At 32.7% G+C, this 23,875-nt stretch overlaps 1 protein-coding gene across 3 annotated transcripts; it reads right to left on the bottom strand.

Annotated features, from left to right (window-relative positions):
• Positions 1-4,719: 4,719 nt before the first annotated feature.
• On the bottom strand, positions 4,720-23,662 carry LOC139489184 (uncharacterized). Of its 3 annotated transcripts, XM_071275365.1 has the most exons (6): positions 23,532-23,653; positions 16,289-16,378; positions 15,873-15,940; positions 14,062-14,233; positions 8,984-9,184; positions 4,720-5,691 (listed from the first exon to the last, which is right to left on the bottom strand). In XM_071275365.1, exons 4-6 carry the CDS (start codon positions 14,213-14,215, stop codon positions 4,721-4,723), a joined length of 1,326 nt encoding a protein of 441 aa, XP_071131466.1. In that variant the 5' UTR covers positions 14,216-14,233; positions 15,873-15,940; positions 16,289-16,378; positions 23,532-23,653; the 3' UTR covers position 4,720. The 3 variants fall into 3 exon arrangements, with proteins under 3 accessions (XP_071131466.1, XP_071131465.1, XP_071131467.1); XM_071275364.1 differs by lacking the exon at positions 16,289-16,378 and having other exon boundaries at positions 23,532-23,662; XM_071275366.1 differs by lacking the exons at positions 15,873-15,940; positions 16,289-16,378 and having other exon boundaries at positions 23,532-23,650.
• Between the last annotated feature and the right edge of the window lie 213 nt (positions 23,663-23,875).

Below are 23,875 nucleotides of genomic sequence, written 5' to 3'. Positions count from 1 at the left end.
ATCCGTTTAGAGATTTTCTGAAAATACAATGGTTTTTGCCTTATTCAAAACTAAAACATTAGCAAATATAACTGGTGGCCTTCGGCTGTCAAGTGTTCTTTTTCGGGTTGTTGTCTCTTTGACATATTCTCGATTTTTATTCTAAATTTTAAAATAATTTAAAATATGATTAACAATTGTCAGTTCAAAATACATTTAACAAGTCAGTGCGTTGATACAGGTTATATTCTACTGAATTTACTATATCCGTTATTATTACGTAACATATATATTATACAAGTCCTGTGTCCAGGTGGAAATAACGGGCCCGTAATAACAATATGTGATTTGTATGTCAGGTGAAAGTGACAACGGGTGGGTATGTATACTAAAATGTTTATCGTCTTCCATTATAAATGAGGGTGTGGATGGGGGTTTATAGAAGGAAATTATAGACAAAAAATAAAGAATACAGAAAATAATCAGACAAATATATAGAAAAAGAAAATGATGAGGTACTAGAAATGAATATACATGGAATAAAGAATGATCGGCAACAGGTAAAATAAATTATAGAAGAAATTGCCTAAAATTATAGAATACAGAAATAATCAGAGACATATAATGAATCCCCATTCAGACCCTCATGATCTAACATTTAAAGCTTTAGGAAAATTATGAGCATGCGATACAGTTTTAGACCGACAGTGATTTTTTTTTTACAAAATCAATCTGTACATGTGTATATGTGCTAAAAAATATATCTTCATGTGCTAAATTTAAAAGGGTTTGAATTATTCGACATTTACTTAATATTTCGGTTTCTTGGACCTTTCTGTCTTTTGAGCAGACACCCTTAACATTTTTTGTTTCAAAATATAAAGATATGCAGATTTCGGTAAAGAGATAAGGAATATCTTCGTTACAAAATTGGGTTCTTACTACATTTGTGTTACAATTCTTTGTTAATAATTGATTTTTGTTAAAAGAAATTGATTTTAATTAAGAAAAAACGGTATTTTTGTTGAATATTTATCTAGTTAAAAAAGTGGTTAATTTCTTCATAATAGTTGGGAAAAAAAATCTCCGTACGGTATGACTATCAAGCCACATGTTATTTCTAAAAAAGAAGGACATATGCTCTTAAGCTAATGGTTAAATCTCGAAAAAATGCATCTTTTCCCGATATTTCACAGTTTGTCGTCGCGCAAAATAACATTTACGGCATCAATTTTTAATGTGTCGATAAAAAGAACGAATTCTTCAATTATTAAGCAAATAAATTTCTGTCAAAAATCATTATATAGGAAACTATTATTCAGGTCATATAATATGTGATAAGACTGATAATAAAATACTAATTCAATGTCATGCAATAAGGTTTAAATGCTAAAAGTTTTTAGAAGAAAGAGTTTAATGTCTACTTTTTAAGATTAATTCTGCGAATTGTTTTTGTCTGCAAAAACATCAAACAGAGAGATGAAGAGAATCACAAGTAATTGAATAAAATGGAGGATTGAAATGGAGAATGTGTCAAACAACAATCCGACCAAAGAGCAGAAAATGGTGCGTCTAAACACGGCTAAGGACTCTTAAGTGCACTAATGAGTTATAATATGCTACTAAGGACTAAAAGGGGTGCTGTACAATTCAAACAAATTTCTTATCTAGATAGAGATTGATATTTAATGCATATATTCAAATTTAATCAATAAAAGATCACAAATAATTATAATTGAACAATGCCTGTGCCGGTTTTGTTTATTTTTTCCGAAAATCGCTGAAATATAAGACACGTGTCAAAAACACTATTACCTTAAAAAATAAAAAAAATAATTATTTGGATAAGAAAATTACCCTGACATTTAGATATATTTACCATAAAAATATGTTTTTAAATTTGAAAAAAAATCATTTAATATGCATCGGTTTATGAGCAAATGAAAAAATATAGAAAATTGTTAAGCTGTTTCGTTTTCAGGAAGGAAAATAATGTTTGCATCGAGAAAAATAGCCCCTCCCCTATAAATGATCATTAATTTACCTAAGTGGGGGCTTAAATTTCGACACCGATCGCGAGGCCTGACTGCTATAAACAACAGATTACGAACAGCAAACGGGGATACACCAATTGATATATATGAAAGACAACGACGGACACGGACACAAAATGATTGCACTGATCGAATAATTTCAACTACCATTGAGATCGATTTTTCAAATCTCCTTATCAAATTAGACATGCATTTTAAAAAAACATTGGGATATCTATTACCGTTTGGTTTCAAATTGGAATTAAAAATTGCATTTTCCCAAAGAGTTCTAGGTAAAACCCCGAGAATCTCACCTCCTAGAAATTTAAAGTGTCAGGATGTTTGAAGATATGTATGAATTTTTATACTTGAAATTGTATAAGGAATATAAACAAATTCAGTATGTTTACTGTACAAACAAACAACAGACATCAATTGTGTCTTATATTGTTTAATTCATTTTTACTGGGAGAAAACTTTGATTAATTGATTATTCAGTGGTTGTTTAAACGTCCAGTGGCAAACATTTCATGCATATTCAGGACGAAAAGTCGTTTCAGAAGTATATATTGAAGTATACAAATGTTTAAATTTTCTAATTATTTGGTAAATATCATTTTCTTAGCTAGTTCTAATCTAATTGTACGAATCAAATTTTTCTGAAAAAATAATATCTTTTGCTCTAAATTAACACATACGAATCTGATAACAATGGATAGTATAAGGAACATTGTAACTTACATAAAAAAAAAAAGAGATTATGATTGTTTAATCAGTTGTTATGTTAGTTCCCTCGTGTCAGTCGGATCACTGATTTTACTGTCCTGCTGATAAGTATACATGTAGAGAACTACAAAAATTTGCAGTGCATGTTAACATAAAAGAATCAATTAATTTCTGCTATGCTTGTAGTGAATACGAAAACAGCTTACAATACTTTTTTTTTTAGATATATACATATATAATCGTTTATAAAATTTATCCGTCAAAGTGAGAAAAAAATATATAACATGAAAATAAAAATACATTGATCATTCATTTATTGCAATCAATTATATCAAACATGTAGTTGAAATAATTTTTTAGAACCAGTCACTGTCTGTAGAGATAATGCGTCGGACATTGTATGCATAAAATATAATTTAGATTTTTAACTGTATGAAATAAAATTAGTAAGGGTTTCGCGGAACACAATGTCTCGCCTTCTTTTGCCGTAAACTTGAACTCTCGGGCTGAACAAAATCAAGACACTATATTTTGATTGTTAGGAACTTCTGTCCAAGTTCACAAATATTTCCGATACCTATAAAATCTCCGACTTTAATTAAGTTATTTGAATCTGAGCTGTCAAACTAGCATATTATCTATTATGCTGGTATCGGCAAAACATCAACAAGTATTGCCTTTAATTCAAATGCATATCAATTTTAAATACTATTCTAAATAAAATAGCTTTGAAAATCGTGTAAAAAGCGTTCGTTGTTCATTCGTCAATGAATCATTCAACGTGCGTGTATCGTGCGTGCGTGTATCGTGCGTGTATCGTGCGTGTATCGTGTATTTATCATTCATCGTGCATCGTGCGTGTATCGTGCGTTCATCATTCACCATTCATTTTGCGTTAATCCTCCGTGTAACGCTCATCGCTCATCGTGCGTGTATCGTGTATCGTGCGTGTACCGTGCGTGTATCGTGCATTCACCGTGCGTGTATCGTGCGTGCGTGTATCGTGCGTGTGGTCAGTTTGAATTTTAGAAGGTCTGTAACTTAATATTGAGTTAAACTCAGCCATTTAAATATATACGTTTTGCACATGTTTAACATTTCTTAAGTGGAAGTTTCATTTGACGTTAATCGTGTGTTAATATGTACGTTCATCCTGTGTTAGGCGCACCATCAAATGATATATTTTGGATTTTTATGCCCCACCTACGATAGTAGAGGGGCATTATGTTTTCTGGTCTGTGGCTCCGTTCGTTCGTTCGTGCGTCCGTCCGTCCGTCCGTCCGTCGTACCGTTCGTTAGTCCGACTTCAGGTTGAAGTTTTTGGTCAAGGTAGTTTTTGATGAAACTGAAGTCCAATCAACTTGAAACTTAGTACACTAGTTGCTTATGATATGATTTTTCTAATTTTAAAGCCCAATTACACTTTTGACACCAATTTCACGGTCCACTGAACATAGGAAATGAAAATGGGAGTCTCAATTATATTTTTTGGTCAAGGTAGTTTTTGATGAAGCTGAAGTCCAATCAAATTGAAACTTAGTACACTTGTTGCTTATGATATGATCTTTCTAATTTTAAAGCCCAGTTACACTTTTGACCCCAATTTCATGGTCCACTGAACATCGAAAATGAAAGTGGGAGTTTCAGGTTAAAGTTTTTGGTCATGGTAGTTTTTGATGAAGTTGAAGTCCAATCAACTTCAAACTTAGTACACACGGGTCATACTCATATATTTGATTTGTTATATATATACGGGTCATAATCACACCTGAACTTTTTGACCAAAATCATAGATGTGAAAGTTATTTCCGGTTGTAATAAGAAATCAATGACGGATTCGAACAAAACGATGTCCATTACAAGCAGAGAATGCTGTGCACCATAAAAAGACAGGCTGACAACGAGGTGTAAGTAATTTAATTTAGTCGAGGACCCGAGATGTCGCGGGTGTGTTCTATTTTGTATAAAAAAAATCACAACATCTAATTAGCAATTTTTAATGCATTCCGTTTAAATAAAATTACAGAGAGTAAAACAGGTATTAAACTTACAATAGTATTCATCGTATATCCCGTTTCAGTACAATGCAAACCTCTGCAAAACAATTTCGAATCACTGACATTGTCATCATAAAATGATCCAAATATATATTGTAAGAGGAGGGTGGCAACGGCATGACCTCCTTTAATTATACCGTAATTTCTGTTATAGTTGTCAATGTGGAACATTTCACTAACGATAGAGCTTACTAACACATACAATGAACCCAATGACAATCCCGTTAAAACTACAGATAAAACAATAAAAGCCAGGTTTTGAACAAAAAACATATTACTAAAAGAACATAGTGTTTGTAGCAGACAGGACAATAAAAGAAAGGGGAGTCTTGTCAAAGATTGTCGCAGTTTATCAGATAGCAATCCAATTACAATACCACCAATTGACGAAAATACGGGACCATAAATAACCATCTTAGAATCAAAACTACTCAACCCCGAAACTTGACTTAACACCGTTAAGTTGTTTTTTAAAACCGAACCCGTTGCAAATGCTAGCGTTGACAACCAGGCTAACAACTGGTAGTTTGGGTCTTTGACAATTTGCAGAAATGTCTTTTTAAGTATAACGTCTGTGGGATGCACTTCTTCACTCATTAAAATTGGATCGTGAGTATCATCGGGTAATATATTCGTATAATCTGTTTCCAAATGTACTTCACGAAGAAACAAAAAACAGAATATGTACACAAATACACTAAAGAAAAATAGAAATATCATCAGCTGTTGAAATCGGTGATTCTTTAACGGAATGATGTAATAAACAACAGAAAACAGCAGCATTCCAATACTGATACTTTCTCCCATTATTGCCATAATTATTCCTCTGTATGCTGAAGAAAAATTCTTCGCAACTATCTTCTGTGATATAATAATCTGAATAGAATCACTTAATCCTAAAAAAATAATAAAAAAAAATGAAATACACATCTGATTTTTAAAAATCAACATCATTCATGGCGGCTGAAAACATGGTTATCTCCGCCATAGTAAATAAGTGCCTGTCAAATTTATTACTCTGTACATGACTGATTGTCGTGTGTTGCCCGTGTATTTATTTTGTTGTTTTTTTTACAATTTATTCTTTTTGTGTGTCTTAAGCTTGTTGTTACGCTGTTGTGCCAGGTTTGAAGAGTTTTTGTTATTTCATTTTATTGAGGTTTTTACAATGTTTTCTTTTCTTTTGTTTTGGAGTTATCCTTCTGTCCAAGGTGTGAAAAGGGTTAGGAATTTGATAACATATTAACCCTGCCATATCATGAGTGTGTCTGTCGCAAACAAACCTGTAATGACGTTGTCGTCGTTTCTTTCTGTATATTATATTTGCCTTTCGTCTTATGTTTTAGAAATTAAAGGTCGCCGGTTAAAGTGCATTTTGATACGGAAGAGCATTTAATAGCTCGAAATACGGGATGAATTTTGGTCATTAAAGAAGGTCATGGGGCGACTTATAATTTATAATATGTACTAGTACGTCATTTTATCTTTGGTGAATAGACTCCACTTGTATTTTTATCTACTGATGAGTTAAAACTTTTTTCAACCGATTTTAATAGTTCGTTTTTATTTTGTACCTCTGTCCCGGGTTAAGGAAGGGTTGGGATCCCGCTAACATATTTAACCTCGCCACATTATGTATGCATGTGCCTGTCCCAAGTTGTCGCATGTTTATGTGTTACCTTGTTGTTTTTCGTTCTTTTTTTTTTCATAAATAATATTTTTCTCGTTTGAATTGTTTTACATTGTCATTTCGGGGTCTTTTATAGCTGACTATGTGGTATGGGCTTTACTCATTGTACGGTGACCTATAATTGTTAACGTGTGTGTCATTTGGTCTCTTGTGAAGATTTGTCTCATTTGCAATCATACCACATCTTGTTTTTTTATATAAGTTGTCTTATTGGCAAGCATACATGTACCACAATTTCCTTATTCTATAATAATTACATTACGTGTATATTTCACTATAATTTAATTTTGGATGTAACGCGTCTTCTGATTGGCTGACGTTATTTTGTTATGAGCACATAGACAAAATATAGGCATGTGACCGTAATGTCATCAACGTTTTTTTCATGGTTTTCTACGGTTTAAAATGGAATTTAGAATTAAATTATAAGAAATGACTGTAATATTTTTTTCTGTCTATTCGAAATACGCTACGCGCGTTATTCAATGTGCACCAAATTTTTTTATGTTATTTCTTCATAGACAGAAAAAATATTACAGTCATTCCTTAAATAATACGTTATTTTGATTGGTTAAAAATATCGTGTCATTATAAAATTAACATTTATTTCAAAATGAAATGGTACATTCATGATGACACGACCTTCCATAATAAAGAGCACAGTCAGGTAAATAAAAGAAAAACTTTATAGAAATCTTTTGGTCGTGATCCTTGCAAAAAAATGTAATAATGTGTACAAAAATGTATGATTAAATAATATGAGTAAAACAGGCCTAATACGGAATTAGCATGTGCATTACTGATGACGTTTCCCTGTTAATATGAATCATGATCGAATTAATATTGTTTACCGACCCCTCCAATACAGGTCCAGCACAGAAAAAGCCGTATTGACCCATGTTCACTTCCGGTTTCATTTTTTTACTCCTTACTACATTTTTGACGTATCGTAATTCATAAGATAAAAATTGTGTTATATTAAATAACATTTAAAAAAGGTGAATAATCATTGTGTTCCGTTTCTTGTAATAGTTTGTAATGGCCTTTACGAGAAAAACATCCGATCATTTTCACAAGTAGATCTCTAATTGTTTGAAAATGATTCAAGAAATCAATGATAATTGGTAAACTGTCTGAAGTATTTTTCAAAGCGACTTTATACTTTCTAGATCAAATGAATTCAAACAGCAAGTAATACTTTGTTGGACGAGCAATTAAAAGTTTAATAATACATCGTAACTAACGAAAAGATTTAAATAGATATAAGAGGATGTGTCAATGAGACTACTCTCCATCAAAGTGAAGTTTGTAAAAGTAAACCATTATAGGTCAAAGTTTGGTCTTCAACACAGAGTCTTGGCTCCCACCGAGCAGCAAGCATTAAGGGGCCCAAAATGAATAGTGCAAAACAATTGAAACAGGAAAACCAACGGTCTAATCGATATAAAAAAAAACAGAAACGAGAAACACTGATGCAACACATCAACAAACGACAACCATTGAACATCATGTTTCTGACTTAGGACAGGTGCCAAATATAAAGCGGATTTCAACGTTTTCCTTCACATGTACATGAAACAATAGTGTAACATCACAACACAATATAACATTTTAGTTAAAAGGGTTTACTCAATCAAAAGACATATTTACACATACAAGTCAACATACACTGAACGAATAAATATAATCTATGACGCAATGTAAATTAATTGATTGTTGGTTCAATCGAAGAATTGACATCATTTATTAAAGAATTACGAACTGGTTGTTTCTGTATTCTCGATCAGCTGTATTGGCCCTCAACTCGACAAGTCTTCGGGCTATACTGCTAACTTCAAAACTACAACAGGGCAAATGAAGAAACAGCCAGTTCATAACACTACAGTACTAAATGCTTCTTTTGGTAATTTTATAGGATTGTAAAAGCGTTAACCGTGCGCACATTAAATGAATGAAGCAATTCTGCGCTTCATACGAAATGTACTGTACTTCAGTCAACGCCATACCACCCAAATAAATTTACAAAAAGAAGCTTTCGGTTTTTAGATGAACACCAGTCCAGAATTTATCTTCATACGAAACGCTCATCCAAAAAAAATAAAGATAGTGTTGATAAGCCATGTGAACCAATTGAATCTATAACTGTTTACGAATGATTATAGCAAATTCATACAAACTTATTTTTATATTGCAAATTTAAAAGATCACAATTTATTATTAAAACCGTAAATTTCCCAGCTTAGTTTCCACGTAAAGTACCAACAAAAAAATGAAGTATGTTTTTGTTTTGGTATTGGTAACACAATATAAGAAGCCGAACCGGTTTATAATATACTGAAATCTATCTCTATCAAACCAATCTTAAACCTTTGTTTGATCGAGTTCTATTTATTTGATTTCTATTCTTCCTTGTTTTAAAATTATTCCAAAATGACATTCACTCAATAAGTCATTATACAATGTAGTATTTTTGAAAACCAATGTCGTCCTATACTCACCATTACATAGAAATCCGAACATAATGAAGTAACTATTTTGCATATGCTGATCCAATGTCGCCACCCATAATACAGTCGGTCCAATCAGAGTGAATACGAAACCCACCACCAGGAAACACATGGGATTTAATGAATCTGTAAACGTGCATAACACGAATCCAATTCCATTTCCTACAGTCTGGATGGACGCGAACATTTCAACTAATAAAACAAAAATATAAGAAAAATTAGAAGTTATTCAATATAAACAAAACTAAATATATATGAAGTCATTATATAAAATGATAATGATTGATCATCTAAAAATTGGTTTATTATGTTAAAATACATTACATTTCATAAAAATACCAGAATGTACAAATCTATGAGACTCATAAAATACAAATGTTACAGAATCATGTTTCTGTTAATATTACAGTGTCAAAATTCTGAAAATTGTAAGTTTCTTTCTGTGTTGTAGTTTCAAGTTTTTTTTTTCTGTCAGTCTGTGTTATTGTGTCATGATTCTATGAAATAGTGTTATGGTTTCAAGTTTCTATGTTACAGTATTAATTTCTTAATGTGTTACAGTGTAAAGATTCTTTGTATTAAATGTTTCGAGTTTCTATGTTACAGTATTAATTTCTTAATGTGTTACAGTGTAAAGGTTCTTTGTATTAAATGTTTCTTTCCAAACAACAGCGTGAAGTTATTTAGTGTTATAGTATCAAGTTTTTCTTCTTCTGTGTTAGGGGATTTGATTTGTTTGTGATACAGTTGCAAGTGTGTTACCGTGACTGTGTGAAGTTTGTGTCTTTGTTACAGTGTTAAGTTTATATTCTGTGTTACTGTGTTGAGTGTCTTTCTTTGCTACAGTGTTTAGTTTCTTTCTGTGTTACAGTATTAAGTTTCTTTCTGTGTTACAGTGTTACGTTTTTTTTCTGTGTTATAGTGTCAGGGTTTTTTCTGTGTTGCAGTGTCAAGTTTCCTTCTTTTTTTAACGTTAAGTTTCTTTTCTTTTTTCTGTGTTACAGTGCTTAATTTGTTTTTCTTTGTTACAGTGTTAAGTTTCTTTTTTTTTGTTACACTGTCAAGTTTGTACTGTTTCAATGTTAAATTTCTTTCTTTGTTACAGTGTTAAGTTTCTATTTGTGTTACACTGTCAAGTTTTGTTCTGTGTTTCAGTGTTAAGTTTCGTTCTGTGTCACAGTGTTAAGTTTCTTTTTGTTGTTCAGTGTTAATATAAAAATAGAAGATGTGGTTCAATTGCCAATGAGACAACTCTCCACAGGAGATCAAATGACAGACATTAACAACTATATGTGACAATAATGTCACCGTACGGCCTTCAACAATGAGCTAAGCCCATACCGCATAGTCAGCTATAATAGCCCAGAAATTAAGTTCTTTTTGTGTTTAGAGTGTTAAGTTTCTTTCACTGTAACAGTGTCGAGTTTCTTTCTTTGATACAGTGTCCAGTAATTTTTTTTGTGCTATAATGTCAAATTTCTGTTTTACGGTATCAAGTTGTTTTTCTGTGTTTTAACAGTATCGAGTTACTTTCTGAACTTGACGGATATACCTGTATGTGCAAATGACCATTTTGAAATCACAAGGTAAATCAATCTTTATAAAACGTGACCAACTATAAGGTAAACAAGGACAGACACTTTTTTCTTATTAGCTATCCAGTGATATTGTTTGCCTTAAATTAACGGAGAATAAAGGCTTTTTCCCCTGGATAAGAATCCCAGTTTGAAAAAAGATGGCTTAAAATTATTCCCAAAAAAACAACTGTTTTCCCAAACAGTGCAATCTTAGTAGTAATCGTGCAGGAATACCAACCCTTATGAAATTTAAAATGTTGCTGCAGCATTGCCGCAGCGTTGCGGCTTTAAACCTAATCAGGTTGCCAGAGGATTGTTGCCGGAGTAGTGCCGGATGATGCTGCTAGCGGCATTGTTCTGGCACCATTGCGACACTAATTCCTTTCAAAATTTAATGAGCACCACAATATAGCCAGAAAATTTGATGATGTCATTTCCTGCGTTTTTAGCTATTCCCTGTACTAGTGTGTTAGAAATCCACCATGTTGCTTGTGATTATAATTGTATTGAAGAATTGGTGTTCTAGCTGTTTTTTGTGCCCCACCTACAATAGTAGAGGGTCATTATGTTTTCTGGTCTGTGCGTCCGTTCGTCCGTCCGTCCGTCTGTTCGTTCGTCCGTCCGTCCATCCGTTCGTTCGTCCGTCTGTCCCACTTCAGGTTAAAGTTTTTGGTCAAGGTAGATTTTGATGAAGTTGAAGTCCAATCAACTTGAAACTTAGTATACATTTGGCCTATGATATGATCTTTCTAATTTAAATGCCAAATTAGAGTTTTGACCCCAATTTTACGGTTCACTGAACATAGAAAATGATAGTGCAAATTTCAGGTTAAAGTTTTTGGTCAAGGTAGTTTTTGATAAAGTAGAAGTCCAATCAGGTTGAAACTTAGTATACATGTTCCCTTTGATAAGATCATTCTAATTTTAATGCCAAATTAGAAAATTTATTCCAATTTCACGGTCCACTAAACATAGCAAATGATAGTGCGAGTGGGGCATCCGTGTACTGTGGACACATTCTTGTTTTTGAAAGATTTGAAGACTTGTAAGTAAACTCATATCAAGTAATTGCATGTATAGAAAAGATCAATCTTGCATTGTGTATTTCCAGGGGCGTAGCTAGGTATTCATTCAACTGTAGGCACAAATCGGCAGGGGGTCTGGGGGTCGCTGAAGGCCCCCAGCAGGTCCAGGGCAGAGCCCTGGTAGGAGGTTCAGGGGGGCTTCGCCCCCCCCCCCCCCCGACGTAAAACGGATTTCAGCGTTTTGGCTGCAAAATTTTATGCACAAAAATATTAAATTTTCTGATTATTTAATCATGATAATTATAATATACATGATGAAAAGTTCGAAGAATTATGAATAATTTACCATAACATCTGAATGGTGAATTAAATAACGCAGTACAATTGGAAAATCAAATATTAAAAAAAATTATTTACAATATGTACTGCCCAGCATAGATCCGCGTATCCCTTTAATTAAGCAGTACACCCTGTTTGGTATTTTCAAATCTATTCCCTTATGATCGATATATACGTTAAATTAATTGTTAGTACATATTGACGATCCTTCATTAAAAAAAATAGGCACGTGCACGTAAACACTGATATTACTATATAATAACACTAGAAAGACATCAACCATCAATCTTATGATTCTTAAACCTTTACCATAGCCACACAAACACATACACACATAGTCGATGCCTAATGCAAAAGTTCTGTTCTGTTCATTCTCACGTAAAAAATTCAAGAAATTCGTATTTCTTTATATCCCGCTCTACTGTAAAATCCCTACCTACTTAGGAATTTGAATAATTGTGGTCAGTACACGTAGATCTGAGAGTACTCAAAACTACTGGAAGCTAGTTTATAGATTGGTTTTTAAACATCTAGTGTAAAATATTTATGCAAGTTTAGAACAAAAAAAAAGCAAATTGATTATTTACAATAAACACAACAGGGAGTTTAGTCATGTAATAGGTGTTGTACAGGACGAAGGTCTGGAAATTTGAAAATGCCATGCATTGGAAAATGAGGGATTATTGGATAGGAGCAGAAACTTTGCCTTTCAGTAGACCAACTACGAACTCCTCAAAGAGTGCATTCTCTCTACAACTAGGCATAGGATTAAATGTCCCCATTCTGACCAGACGTGACTACGTATTTATACATCCTTCACAGCCAAACGGAAGACCAACATTGGCAAGTCGGGTGAAGACGAAGTGGAAAGCTAGTTGAAAACTAACAACAACTAATTAAAGTTCATGTGTCTAAGTTGAGGTTCATTCAAGTTTTTGTTAATAGAATTGAAATGATCTGAACGAAAGTTCTAGTTTATAGTTTCTATATAACATATAAGGTACACACATTAAAAACATTCAATTCTATCCAATATTCCATTCACTAAGGACGAGAGACTAGTACACATGACATTCGATAATTAGAGTTATGACAACTTCACTGGAGTTCATCTGCATATAACGTTGTTTATTAATTTTTTTTCAATAAAAAAAGATATTTGTGAAAAAATTATGTGTAGGCACGTGCCTAAAGTGCCTAACGGCAGCTACGCCCCTGATTTCAATAACATGGCCTCATCTGAGTTCACTATACATGTATCGGTGAAGTTTGTGTTGGTTTTTTTTTGCAGTAGTTTAATTGCATACTTGAAGTTTGGTAAATAACACAATATTATTTGCTAAACTTAGGGCTCATTAAAAATGTTCATTATTTTTTATCAGATACCGCTGACATTTATTTTATGTGCCTGTGCATACAAATTTATAATGCATGAATGCATGTTATATATATGCATTGACAACTTGTTTTTGCCGGCACAATACATTTTATACAAAGCACGGCCTATTCGCATGTGTTGTCACTAAAATGATGCAAGAATATAGCCGTATTAGCGCCGCAACAGCGCCACAATCATAATGCCAGAAAACTAATTTGCATACGAAATACGTTATAGCCGCATCAGTGCCGCAACACGATGCCAGAATATTGCCGCAACGGTACCAGAATATAGCCGCAATTATGGTGCCAGAAAACTAATTTGCATACGAAATATGCTATCGCTGCATCGAAGCCGCAACAGTTTGCAGCAACAAAGCCGCAGCATAGCCATACTGCTGACGCAACTATGTGCCAGAGGGCTTATATTTCCATAAGGGAACTGAAAACACTCATTTATACATTTTCATGCCTAAAATGACCATATGTGCATATTTAAGGGTCTACATTTAAGTATCAATACTAACAATAATGGGTATAATTTCAAAGCAGGGTATGACTCCTGAAAGGGGGTCTGCAAATTGAAGTTTCAGTCAAATTCATGGTTTATTCTAAATTTCCGAATTTGATAAAAATGACGCATATTTTCCCAATAAAAAAGGGTAGAGGTAGTTTTGAAAAAAGCCAACAATATCACTGCTATCATATGATAATCGCTTTTGGTTTTGGTTTAAAGATAAATCATCCTTACCTTGTTTCTTATTGATGTTAAATATAACTTGAACCTCATTTGCATATACATAGAATATATCCGATGGTCCCAACAGCATATTTGCAAGAACACCAGCAACAAACGACAACCATAATCTCAATTTCTGACTTTTGATCGGTGATGAAATATTCATGTCTGTTGAGTATTTATGCTTAAAATAATAATAAATGTAAAAATAAAAGATGTAATATGTTTGTCAATGTGACAATTTAAACTTATAAAAGATCGACTTACACCAAAGTTAACAGCTTTAGATCAACAAGGATTAAACAGGTCGAGAACTCTAGATTTTCTGACGTCAGAATATATTTGCATACATATATAGTAATTTCCAAAACACAAGGCCAATATGGTCTTGAAAAACTGACCAATCGACTCAATGCACTACAATGCATTGTGGGCTACTACGAGTAAACTACTACTTAAAACACGTCGAATTATTGGGAAAACAGTCACTTAATATATTGTCTGGGACTCTCATTACCAAAGTTTTTATTCTGCAAATATATTTAATGTAAAATATATAACGTAATCTTCAATTTGCATGCTCAGATTAAAAAAATATTGTTAATTGGCTTCACGATTCGACTTTCTTTTTCGCCTTGCAAAAGTAGTTGAACCGGTTTTGTGCATTGTTATGAATTGAACCTGCATTAATTTCACGACATGACACAGTGAAATATCCAATGAAGTGACCACTGTCCAGTAAGAAAATCATTTGAGCTCTTTTAAAACTGTATAATGTCATTGCAAAATCATTTTTGCCTAGAAAAACACGAAACTTTCATTGAAACACTTCTTTCTGTACTGAATGTGTATTTTTTTTATCAGGACCTGAACTAATAGTAAGAACATCATAATATTCAGTATGCTAAAAAGAAGTGTTATGAAAGCGGCAGGGGCGGGTCCAGCCATTTTAAAAAGGGGGGGGGGGGGTCCTAACCCTGGACAAAAGGGGAGGGAGTTCCAACTACATGTCCCCATCCAAATGCACTGATCATCCAAAAAAAGGGAGTCCATCCCCAGGAAACCCCGCCCCCTGGATCCGCCACTGAGCGGGTCAGTATATAGCTCAATACATTTTTTATAGTTTCATCCATCGATAATATCCGTTTTTTGCTAATTTAATCACAAAATATTAATACCTCAGAGGTTTTTTTATCATTCGGCTGCTGTCCTGTTGACATATGTAAAATGTCTCCAAATTAAAAGTCTCTGGATCATAGTGGGAGCCATATTACATGTTTGTACCTATCATTTTTTTTTTTCTAAGGATTGTCAGTTTTCCTATCGAAGGTCGGTGGTTTTCTCCGGGCACTCCGGCTTCTTCCACCAAAACAAACTGGCCGCCACGAAATAGCCTAAATGCAGGACTTTAAAGTGGCGTTAAAACACCAAAAGTAAAATCCATTCAAATCATTTTGATGTACGACCAATGATTACACATAGTCCTTTAGATTCTCAAAAGGTGAATAAGATAATGATTCAACAGAGACCATGCAGCTGATGTATATGTTAGCATTTTATGTCAATGTACGACTTTCAACAATGAAGACAAACCCATACCACATATATTAATATGTTAATGACTTTATGTTAAAACCGATGATCGGCAAAGAAAGTAGACCTGTTACGCTTATTCTTCTCTATATTTTTGCATATATGACCAAATGGTTGTTTGTATATATTTTATTTTTCATTTTGATTTGGGGTTTTTTCCCTAATATTTTCCCCCTATTTTTCATACACCGTAAACTCGTTTTACATACTTTCAATTGATTCAATAATACCTTTCAAAAAAGTTTCTACTCTGTCGGAAAACGTCTTCATCAGTATATCATTGATGTACTTATAATAACTGTAAAAAGAAAGAAAAACATAAAACAATAACATGCATTTGTGATGCATTTAATTTACTAAAGTTTTTTATTTTTGTAAATCGGCGTAAAATCTAACGAAATGCATGCTTGGTAATATTTTCCAGAGCATACACCAAAATACAAAAAAAAAGGTTTAATCCCAACACATGCTATCTGTGCGTGTCATGAGTGTTTACTGGTGGTCTTTGTTTGCTGTCTATTTTTTGTCGTCCTTACTGTTTGGATTCTTCTAAAATAAGTTCAATTTTAGATTTTAAAACAAGGAACAGATATGATATTTAAGTACGGCGTGCTCGACTTAAGTATGGATTTTATTGTATACTTACTGTAATAATAATGTTTTTTTCCTCCAGTATTAATCTGCAGTATTTTATATCATGAATTGACACTTGAGTGAAAAATGTAGTTTTGTATGCCTGAATATTTAAAAAAAAAAAATCATGCCGTATTTCTCTATCGATTAGGTACCGAATAATCATATTCAATAGTAGGAGGGAAAATGCTTCTGATTTTCTATAAACGTTCCATATACATATATATCACTGCACGGCCGACACTCGGCTAACCGAGAGATTGGTCGGTTAATCTATATTGAGTATGCGGCTATATGGGCGATTGGTCTGTTAATCGGGTTGGTTATACGTCTGTTAAGAGTAAAACGCACAATTTAATGTTAAACACTATTAAATATACAGATTTTTTGGCATATTATAAGAACCAAATAAAAAAAAGAAAAGTGTCTGACAAAATGATATCTATCATAGAACATTTTCAACCTGTAAAAACATTTCATAGTCTGCGCAGTTTTCAGTAAAACTAAAAGGCGTCGCGCAAGTGTGTAGTATTTACGTTATACGCATAGCATTTTTTCTTAATAAAAGGCGAAACAAACAATTTTAGATATCATTTAAAGAACACAAAATAGTACTTTGGTTCTAAAAAACAAATTGAAATTATTAAATGTTTCATAATTGTTATATAACGTGAATAATACCACGTTTTAAGGAAAATTATGGGAATAAAGTCTGTTAATGGGTTGGACAATTGAAATTGTGTCAGTTAAGAGTTATTTAGCCACGACAATATATAGTTTTGCTACCTTTATATTTTCCCACTGCAAAAGTTAAGAATGAGATGTTCTTGAGAGAGAAAAAAATGACAATACAGTATCCTTCTAGTAACAGTAGTTTTATTTTGACTTGCTTTTCATTTAATTGAAGGGTGTGTCACTTCAATATAGCGTGATATGGATTGGCCGCTTGAATATGCATGAATTTATTATTAACGTTTTCAATCAGCCTTAATTTTTGTGTCTGTTCAAAGTAGCTTGTTCTCAAATCCGACTGAAAGTGTCCCTCTAATACAACACAGGGTACATATAACCTGTTGTCGTTCTCATATGCACATGATATTTGTCACTGGACGTTAAACCCTTATTCGTCAGCATTATCCAACTGGTTCTTTTCTTCTATTACTTAATCATATGTTGTTTACAAATCATTCTAAAGAAGTAAATGGAAAGGGGCGAATGCAGCTAAATTTGGTTATCTTGAGTTTTCATTCATTTTGTTCCGTTTAGTTCCTTTCTACATTAATGCAGAGGAGAACTGTAGTTGTCCGTATGTAAACTTCTAGCATTTGTCACCAATATGAGTACATCGCAATCCGTTACTGTTTTAACACACAGGGCCGTTTTATGTCTGTATTCTTTAACAATTATAATTCCTCTCTCTCTGGACAATGCATCTCTCTCTACTGTCCTTATCTATTATTCTATATTCTGCGTCTCCATCCAGATTCTCGTGTAGGGTCCAGATTAGGGTTGTTGTTTATTTCTGTATTCTTTAAATTGTTATGTCAATTTTCTCTACATTTTATTTATCTTACTCATTATTTTTTTCTCTATTCTTTATACTTAAGCATCCCAATATATTTTACTTACTGATGTTTATTTACATTACGATGTTTATCTCTGATTTATATACTGGTTACCAATGTAAATGACAAATTGGCGTCATTCATGACAATTAAACAGTAAACAGAATCCACATGATATACTAGTATGCGACCATTCTTGGCTTTTTGAAACCATTTTTATCAATGGTCAATTTCCATTGTCTAAATTGGTCATTGTTCACGTGTTGTTTAAGAAATATTTGATGCAAGCTATAATACTTTATTGTAGTTTTAACATTGGTAGGCATTATATTCGTGATTATTTTTGCCCGAGCGATAGTGAGGCCTAAAATAACACGAATATAATGCCTACCCAAAACTACAATAAAGTATTATAGCTTGCATCAATTATTTCGATTCTGAATAGGACAACTTAGGTAATTTCTATGTCCGATAAGTATTAAGTGTAAAAGCGTTTGTGTAGGCTCTTCCAAGAACCTAACTCTTTTGTTTGTAAAGAAGCTAACGGCTGGCACTGTGATTTTTTGGGGGAGTTTGAACAGCCAGCATGAACGGTTGTCGTATCTAGGTCAAATATGTTAATTTCGGAATGCAACACATTACAGTCATCATAAATAAATTGGTACCATCATGTGCACCATTTAAGAGTTTAAAGTGTTTTAAAGTTAAGGAAATATATTAAGTGCATGATAATTTGATAAAATTCATTATTCTGAAGAAGTCAATATACGCATGTGCAAACAAATTTTATTGGATTTAGTGCATAGGTTTGTTCACAAAGCGAAAGAAACACGTCATATTAGAATTCCGTATAGTTTATGTTTCGTTATTCATGTGTTGTTATCGTATATTTTAGCTGCTCGCCTTGAGCCTACCCATTTGATCCGATAACAGTCACCCCATATAGCAATAAAATTATTCTTGAATGTGTTACCATTCATAACTCTTAACAGACCTATTAACAGACCGGGTTTTATATATCCGACCCATTAACAGACCAGGTTTTAAATAAAGATTGATTAATGTCACCAAAATACAGATTTTCCTGTAGATTTTTCGCACAGTGATATCAATATGGTTGACAAACATAATACCCGTCTTTTTTCGATATTCAAAATATTGTATGCAAGTAAATTCAACCAACGTGTCATTTGTGTACATTTTGTGTGTGTAAAATGTGTATAAATCTATTGATGAGTAACCCGCCTTTTCATTTTATAGATCGTACATCGAAGCTAGAAAAAAATTAATTACACCACTGGATTCAGTACATTGAATTGTTTTGCTAGACATGACTAACTTTTATGATAAAAATATATTTAAAAAGTTATACAATGAAATAGGCTGAACTTTCAATGATTTTCTCGATAACACCTGATTAACAGACTTTAGCCAACCCGATTAACAGACCAACCGTCGATATAGCCGCATACTCAATATAGATTAACCGCCCAATCTCTCGGTTAGCCGAGTGTCGGCCGTGCACTGTGTAGATACTATTCTGTACGCTATCCAGAAGTCGCGAGTTTTGCGGTAAGTTGATCATATGTACATTGCTTAATAACTAATTCAGCTGGAATCGATATTCTCAAATGGTTTAGAATTAAATTCGGCACATTCATTATTTGTATTTTTGCCTGAATCAAGAGATTTTCAGTCGGTGAACTTGAAAACAATCTTTTTACCCTCTTAGTGTACAAATTAACGTAAAAACAGACTTAATCAACTAATTTTAAATAAAGTATATTTCAAGTGGTGGTAAAAGTTTCAACCAGATCTTTGAAGCCAGAAATAAGAAAATTACACTTGTTTGAATTTCTCACTGTATGATCAGTGTTTATTTCACTGCATTCTAGTGGTGATTTCAAAGTTATTTACGATACATTAGAAGGTGGAATTTTTCTAAATAACACAAATATATTTCAATAAATTCACACCCTGAAAATATATGAAACATGTTTTAGCTTGATAGGGTGTACTCGACTTACTACATTAAGTATAACATGTTTAAATATTGCTAAAATAAATTACGAGGAAGTTTTGTTGTATATATAAGTTTCAGAAATGTCCTCCGTTATACTTAAAATTGTACAAACACACAGATTTAATTGTTATATAAAAATGCATGCATTTACACACATTCGAGGCCGTACTGTAGCCTAAAATTATAATAGCCCACAGTTCCCTCACTTTGTTTTGGATATAGAGCTGTCTCTTTGACACTCTATTGTACACCACTTTGTAAAGCGGGGGTTTATAGTGATAATGAAGTCCGTCTTTTCGTTCGTCCGTTAGACCGGTACAGTATGTTTCGTTGTTTTTGTAAGTGCATCTCAGATGAATGTCTGATGACAGAAATTACGCGTTATTGCGGAGGAGCATTAGCGCCACACATTTTTTTTAATTTTTCTTCCTATCTTTGCGTTACAACGCAAAACTTTGCGTCATAATGCAAACATTTGCGACATAACGCAAACTTTTGCGCTATAACGCAAAAGGTTATAACGCAAACCTTTTGCGTTATATAACGCAAATCTTTAGCGTTATAACGCAAACCTTTAGCGTTATAACGCAAACCCTTGCGAAATAACGCAAACCTTTGCGAAATAACGCAAACCTTTGCGAAACAACGAAACAACGCAAACGTTTTAACGCAAACATCTTGATTTCAATTATTCATTAAATTTTTTATATATGTCCGTCTGTCATTCATTTTAGTTGTGATTTACTAGTAGATAAAAGAGAAACATCCATACAAGGCCAAATAATTATAATATAACTATGCAAAGGAATAATGGAATACTTGAAGTGCAATTATACATAAATTTAGACTGATTTTTACATCAGAAAAGTATATAATTTAACAAAAAAGTAGATATATTATAGCATATAGGCTGGCATATTCAAATTGAAAGATAAAAAACAATGTCATACAATTGTGAAACTTCCAAGTCAAATAGACAAAATGATCTTTCTGCTTTAAAATGAATTATTAATAAGGAAATATTTAATGTTTTTTAAATCTCAGAAATGATAAGGATTCTTTGATAGAAAGTCATTGAATTTTTATTTCAATATAGTGAAGTATTTTTAAGATGCTTGGGTAGGAATTTGAATGGAGAGAACATCTTCATTCTATACATTTATTGCCAAAGGGTAGCTTGTTGTATTCGAACCAACTTTACACAGTTCTCAAACGAGAGCTTACTTTGAAAGTATATTTATATTCGGTTATAGCTATATTTATTAGCAGGGTAATAAGGGTTGATTTTTTTCTTCGGTATAATCTCAATTTACTCAATTTTCTTTGTAATATATATGTCGTGTACAAGTTGCCATTTTGTACAGGTTATAACATGTACAAAAATATTGTACATGTTATAACTTGTATAATGCAAAAATACAAGTTATAACATGTACAAAACTACCTCATACATGTTATAACCTGTACAAAATATTGCTTAAAAATGGTTTTAACTTGTACAAAATTTAAGGTTAATCTTAATGAAGTAAAATATACATTTAAATTCACCAATGCATAAAGAACAACAATAAATAGGCCAGAACGTGTCTTTTTCTTTAGAGGACAATGATCACAAAGTTTCAGAAATATATGTTTCATATGACTTATGTTGGCAAAATGTGTTTTACTATTGCCCTATTTTACTATTGCCCTCAGAGTGGACACTCACAATTATAATTCATCAAATAAAGATATTACTTTAACCTTGAACTTCTTGTGCGTGACAAGAAGTTCAAGGTTAAAGTAACATCTGTCCTGGCTATCCTCTTATGTCTTTTAGTGTGAACTAGAATGAAAGTATTTTACTATTGCCCTATTTTACTATTGCCCTCAGAGTGGACACTCACAATTATAATTCATCAAATAAAGATATGTCCATAGATAGTCATAAGAGGATCATAAGACATGTCCTAAGATATATCTTATGACAAGTCTTAGGAATGCTTCGTAATACCGACCCCTGGACATTAACTGTATCAAAAAAGGACAAAACACACTAACATGAAGGAATAATAAAAACGTTATGAAAATATTATTGAGGTCAATAACATCTGTTGCGATAATAGAAACATATCCTTATTTTTCGATTTTGTACAAGTTAAAACCATTTTTAAGCAATATTTTGTACAGGTTATAACATGTACGAGGTACTTTGGTACATGTTATAACTTGTATTTTTGCATTATACAAGTTATAACATGTACAATATTTTTGTACATGTTATAACCTGTACAAAATTGCAACTTGTACACGACATATATACTAGTAATAACATTGATATCATCTTGGGGGTCTTTATATTTTGCTGTTTAGTGAGAGCCAATGTTCCGTGTTGAAGACCGTATTTTGGCCTATGATGGTTTACTTTTACGAATAGTGACTTAGATGGAGTGTTTTCTTATTGGCACTCATACCACACCTTCTTATATTATTCTGCTCATTATTAGTCAATGATATGATCTAATTATTCAAGCATTTTACTTTGCAATGACTACAAAGGTGATAATTTTTTATACAGCCTCCTCCATTAATAACTGCTGTTTCCTTTGAATCTTAAATAAGAAATAAAAATCACGACTGGTCATACAGTCAAAAAATCTGAAATCGCTTCTATAATACAGTCAGTTCTAGACTAATTGTACAGTATATTTTTTATGGGAAATACGAATATTCTACTTAAATACGAAAAGATTATTGAAACAGTATATATTTAACTGTAAACTGATGCAAATATTTGCAATAAAAGATTATTTGCTTTGTACTACGAGAGCAAACTTGTCCATCGATTTCACTTGTTAATTACAAGTTGGAGTGATGCACACGTATATCTTATATTCTAATGCATGTTTTTGTTACAGTTACTCAAATGTATATGCTATACATACCTTGAAGATGTTCAAAGCACTAATATAGATATAGGGGTAAACAAATGATGAGAAAAGTCACTGTAGGCAAAACCGTCCTGTTAGCCAGTTGGAAATCATCGCTTCGAAAATCGCAACTTCCAGATAGCGTACAGAATAGTATCTACACTGTGTATATACATATACCAAAGTGAAAAGTACTTCACACAAATTCTATAGATTTTCTAAATGGATTTAGCATTTTTGTCAGCTAAGCTGACTGCTCAAGCCAAATATTTTAGACAGTCCACACACTTTATTACATAGACTTTTGGTATAAAATTTGAACCATGACAGATTACCTTTTTTGTTTTTCCGTGTCATGCTAACAATAATTGTTTACAAAAAGTTCTAAACAACCTCTACAATAAAGGAAAAACTCGTGATGAGACACTTAGAATTTACAAAATATAAGTCGAGCGCACCCTAGAAGGTGTACTTGAATTGTTTCAAATATGTACTTGTATAACTAGTCTATTATCTTCATTTAAAATCTGGATTACGGAAAACAATTCATTACAAGCACTGTATGTAGTTAGCCCTATCTATTAGGTGCAGAATTTTGACATATAAGTAGTGTATACATGGATAGGCTGTCGATTTTTTTTGGTCGAATTTCCATGAAAAAACAAAAGGGTACAAAATCCTCAAAGAATATATTAAGTTATAGGCAAAAGCTTAAACATTATTATTATATTTTATTGTGAACATATAATAAGAACTTACATTTAAACTGCATATTATTATCTCCTGATCTGTTAGTGAGAATCAATGATTACATGCATGAACGATGAACGTGGTGTTTGCTGTAGTCAAGGACCACTCGATTCAATAATATGTTTGGACAAAATATATCATATGAATAAGAAAGTCGAGTACACCCTTTGACATTTAAGCATGTTTCATAACAATCGTAACTACTCGGCCATTCTCGCTATGAAATACAATAACCGTTATTTCCGTTATTTCTTCGTGCTACCGAGAATTACTTACCTTTTACAAGAATTGTCGAACGTTCAGGAACGAAGGGGAAATCCTGTATTATTTCTAGATCTATATACATGTACAAT

This window comes from Mytilus edulis, chromosome 9 (genome assembly GCF_963676685.1).
Source record: "Mytilus edulis chromosome 9, xbMytEdul2.2, whole genome shotgun sequence".
NCBI lineage: Eukaryota > Metazoa > Mollusca > Bivalvia > Mytilida > Mytilidae > Mytilus > Mytilus edulis.
The sequence above is the reverse complement of the archived record's forward strand: the minus strand, read 5'-3'. Positions and strand labels throughout refer to the sequence as shown.

What these genes read in the sequence shown, in the direction of transcription:
- LOC139489184 (XM_071275364.1), bottom strand. Translation starts at nt 14,215, where the DNA reads ATGAATATTTCATCACCGATCAAAAGTCAGAAATTGAGATTATGGTTG. An exon ending in TAACATCAATAAGAAACAAG is followed by an intron (nt 9,185 to 14,061) that starts GTAAGGATGATT and finishes TTGTTTTATTAG; the next exon opens with TTGAAATGTTCGCGTCCATC. An exon ending in GTTCGGATTTCTATGTAATG is followed by an intron (nt 5,692 to 8,983) that starts GTGAGTATAGGA and finishes TTATTTTTTTAG; the next exon opens with GATTAAGTGATTCTATTCAG.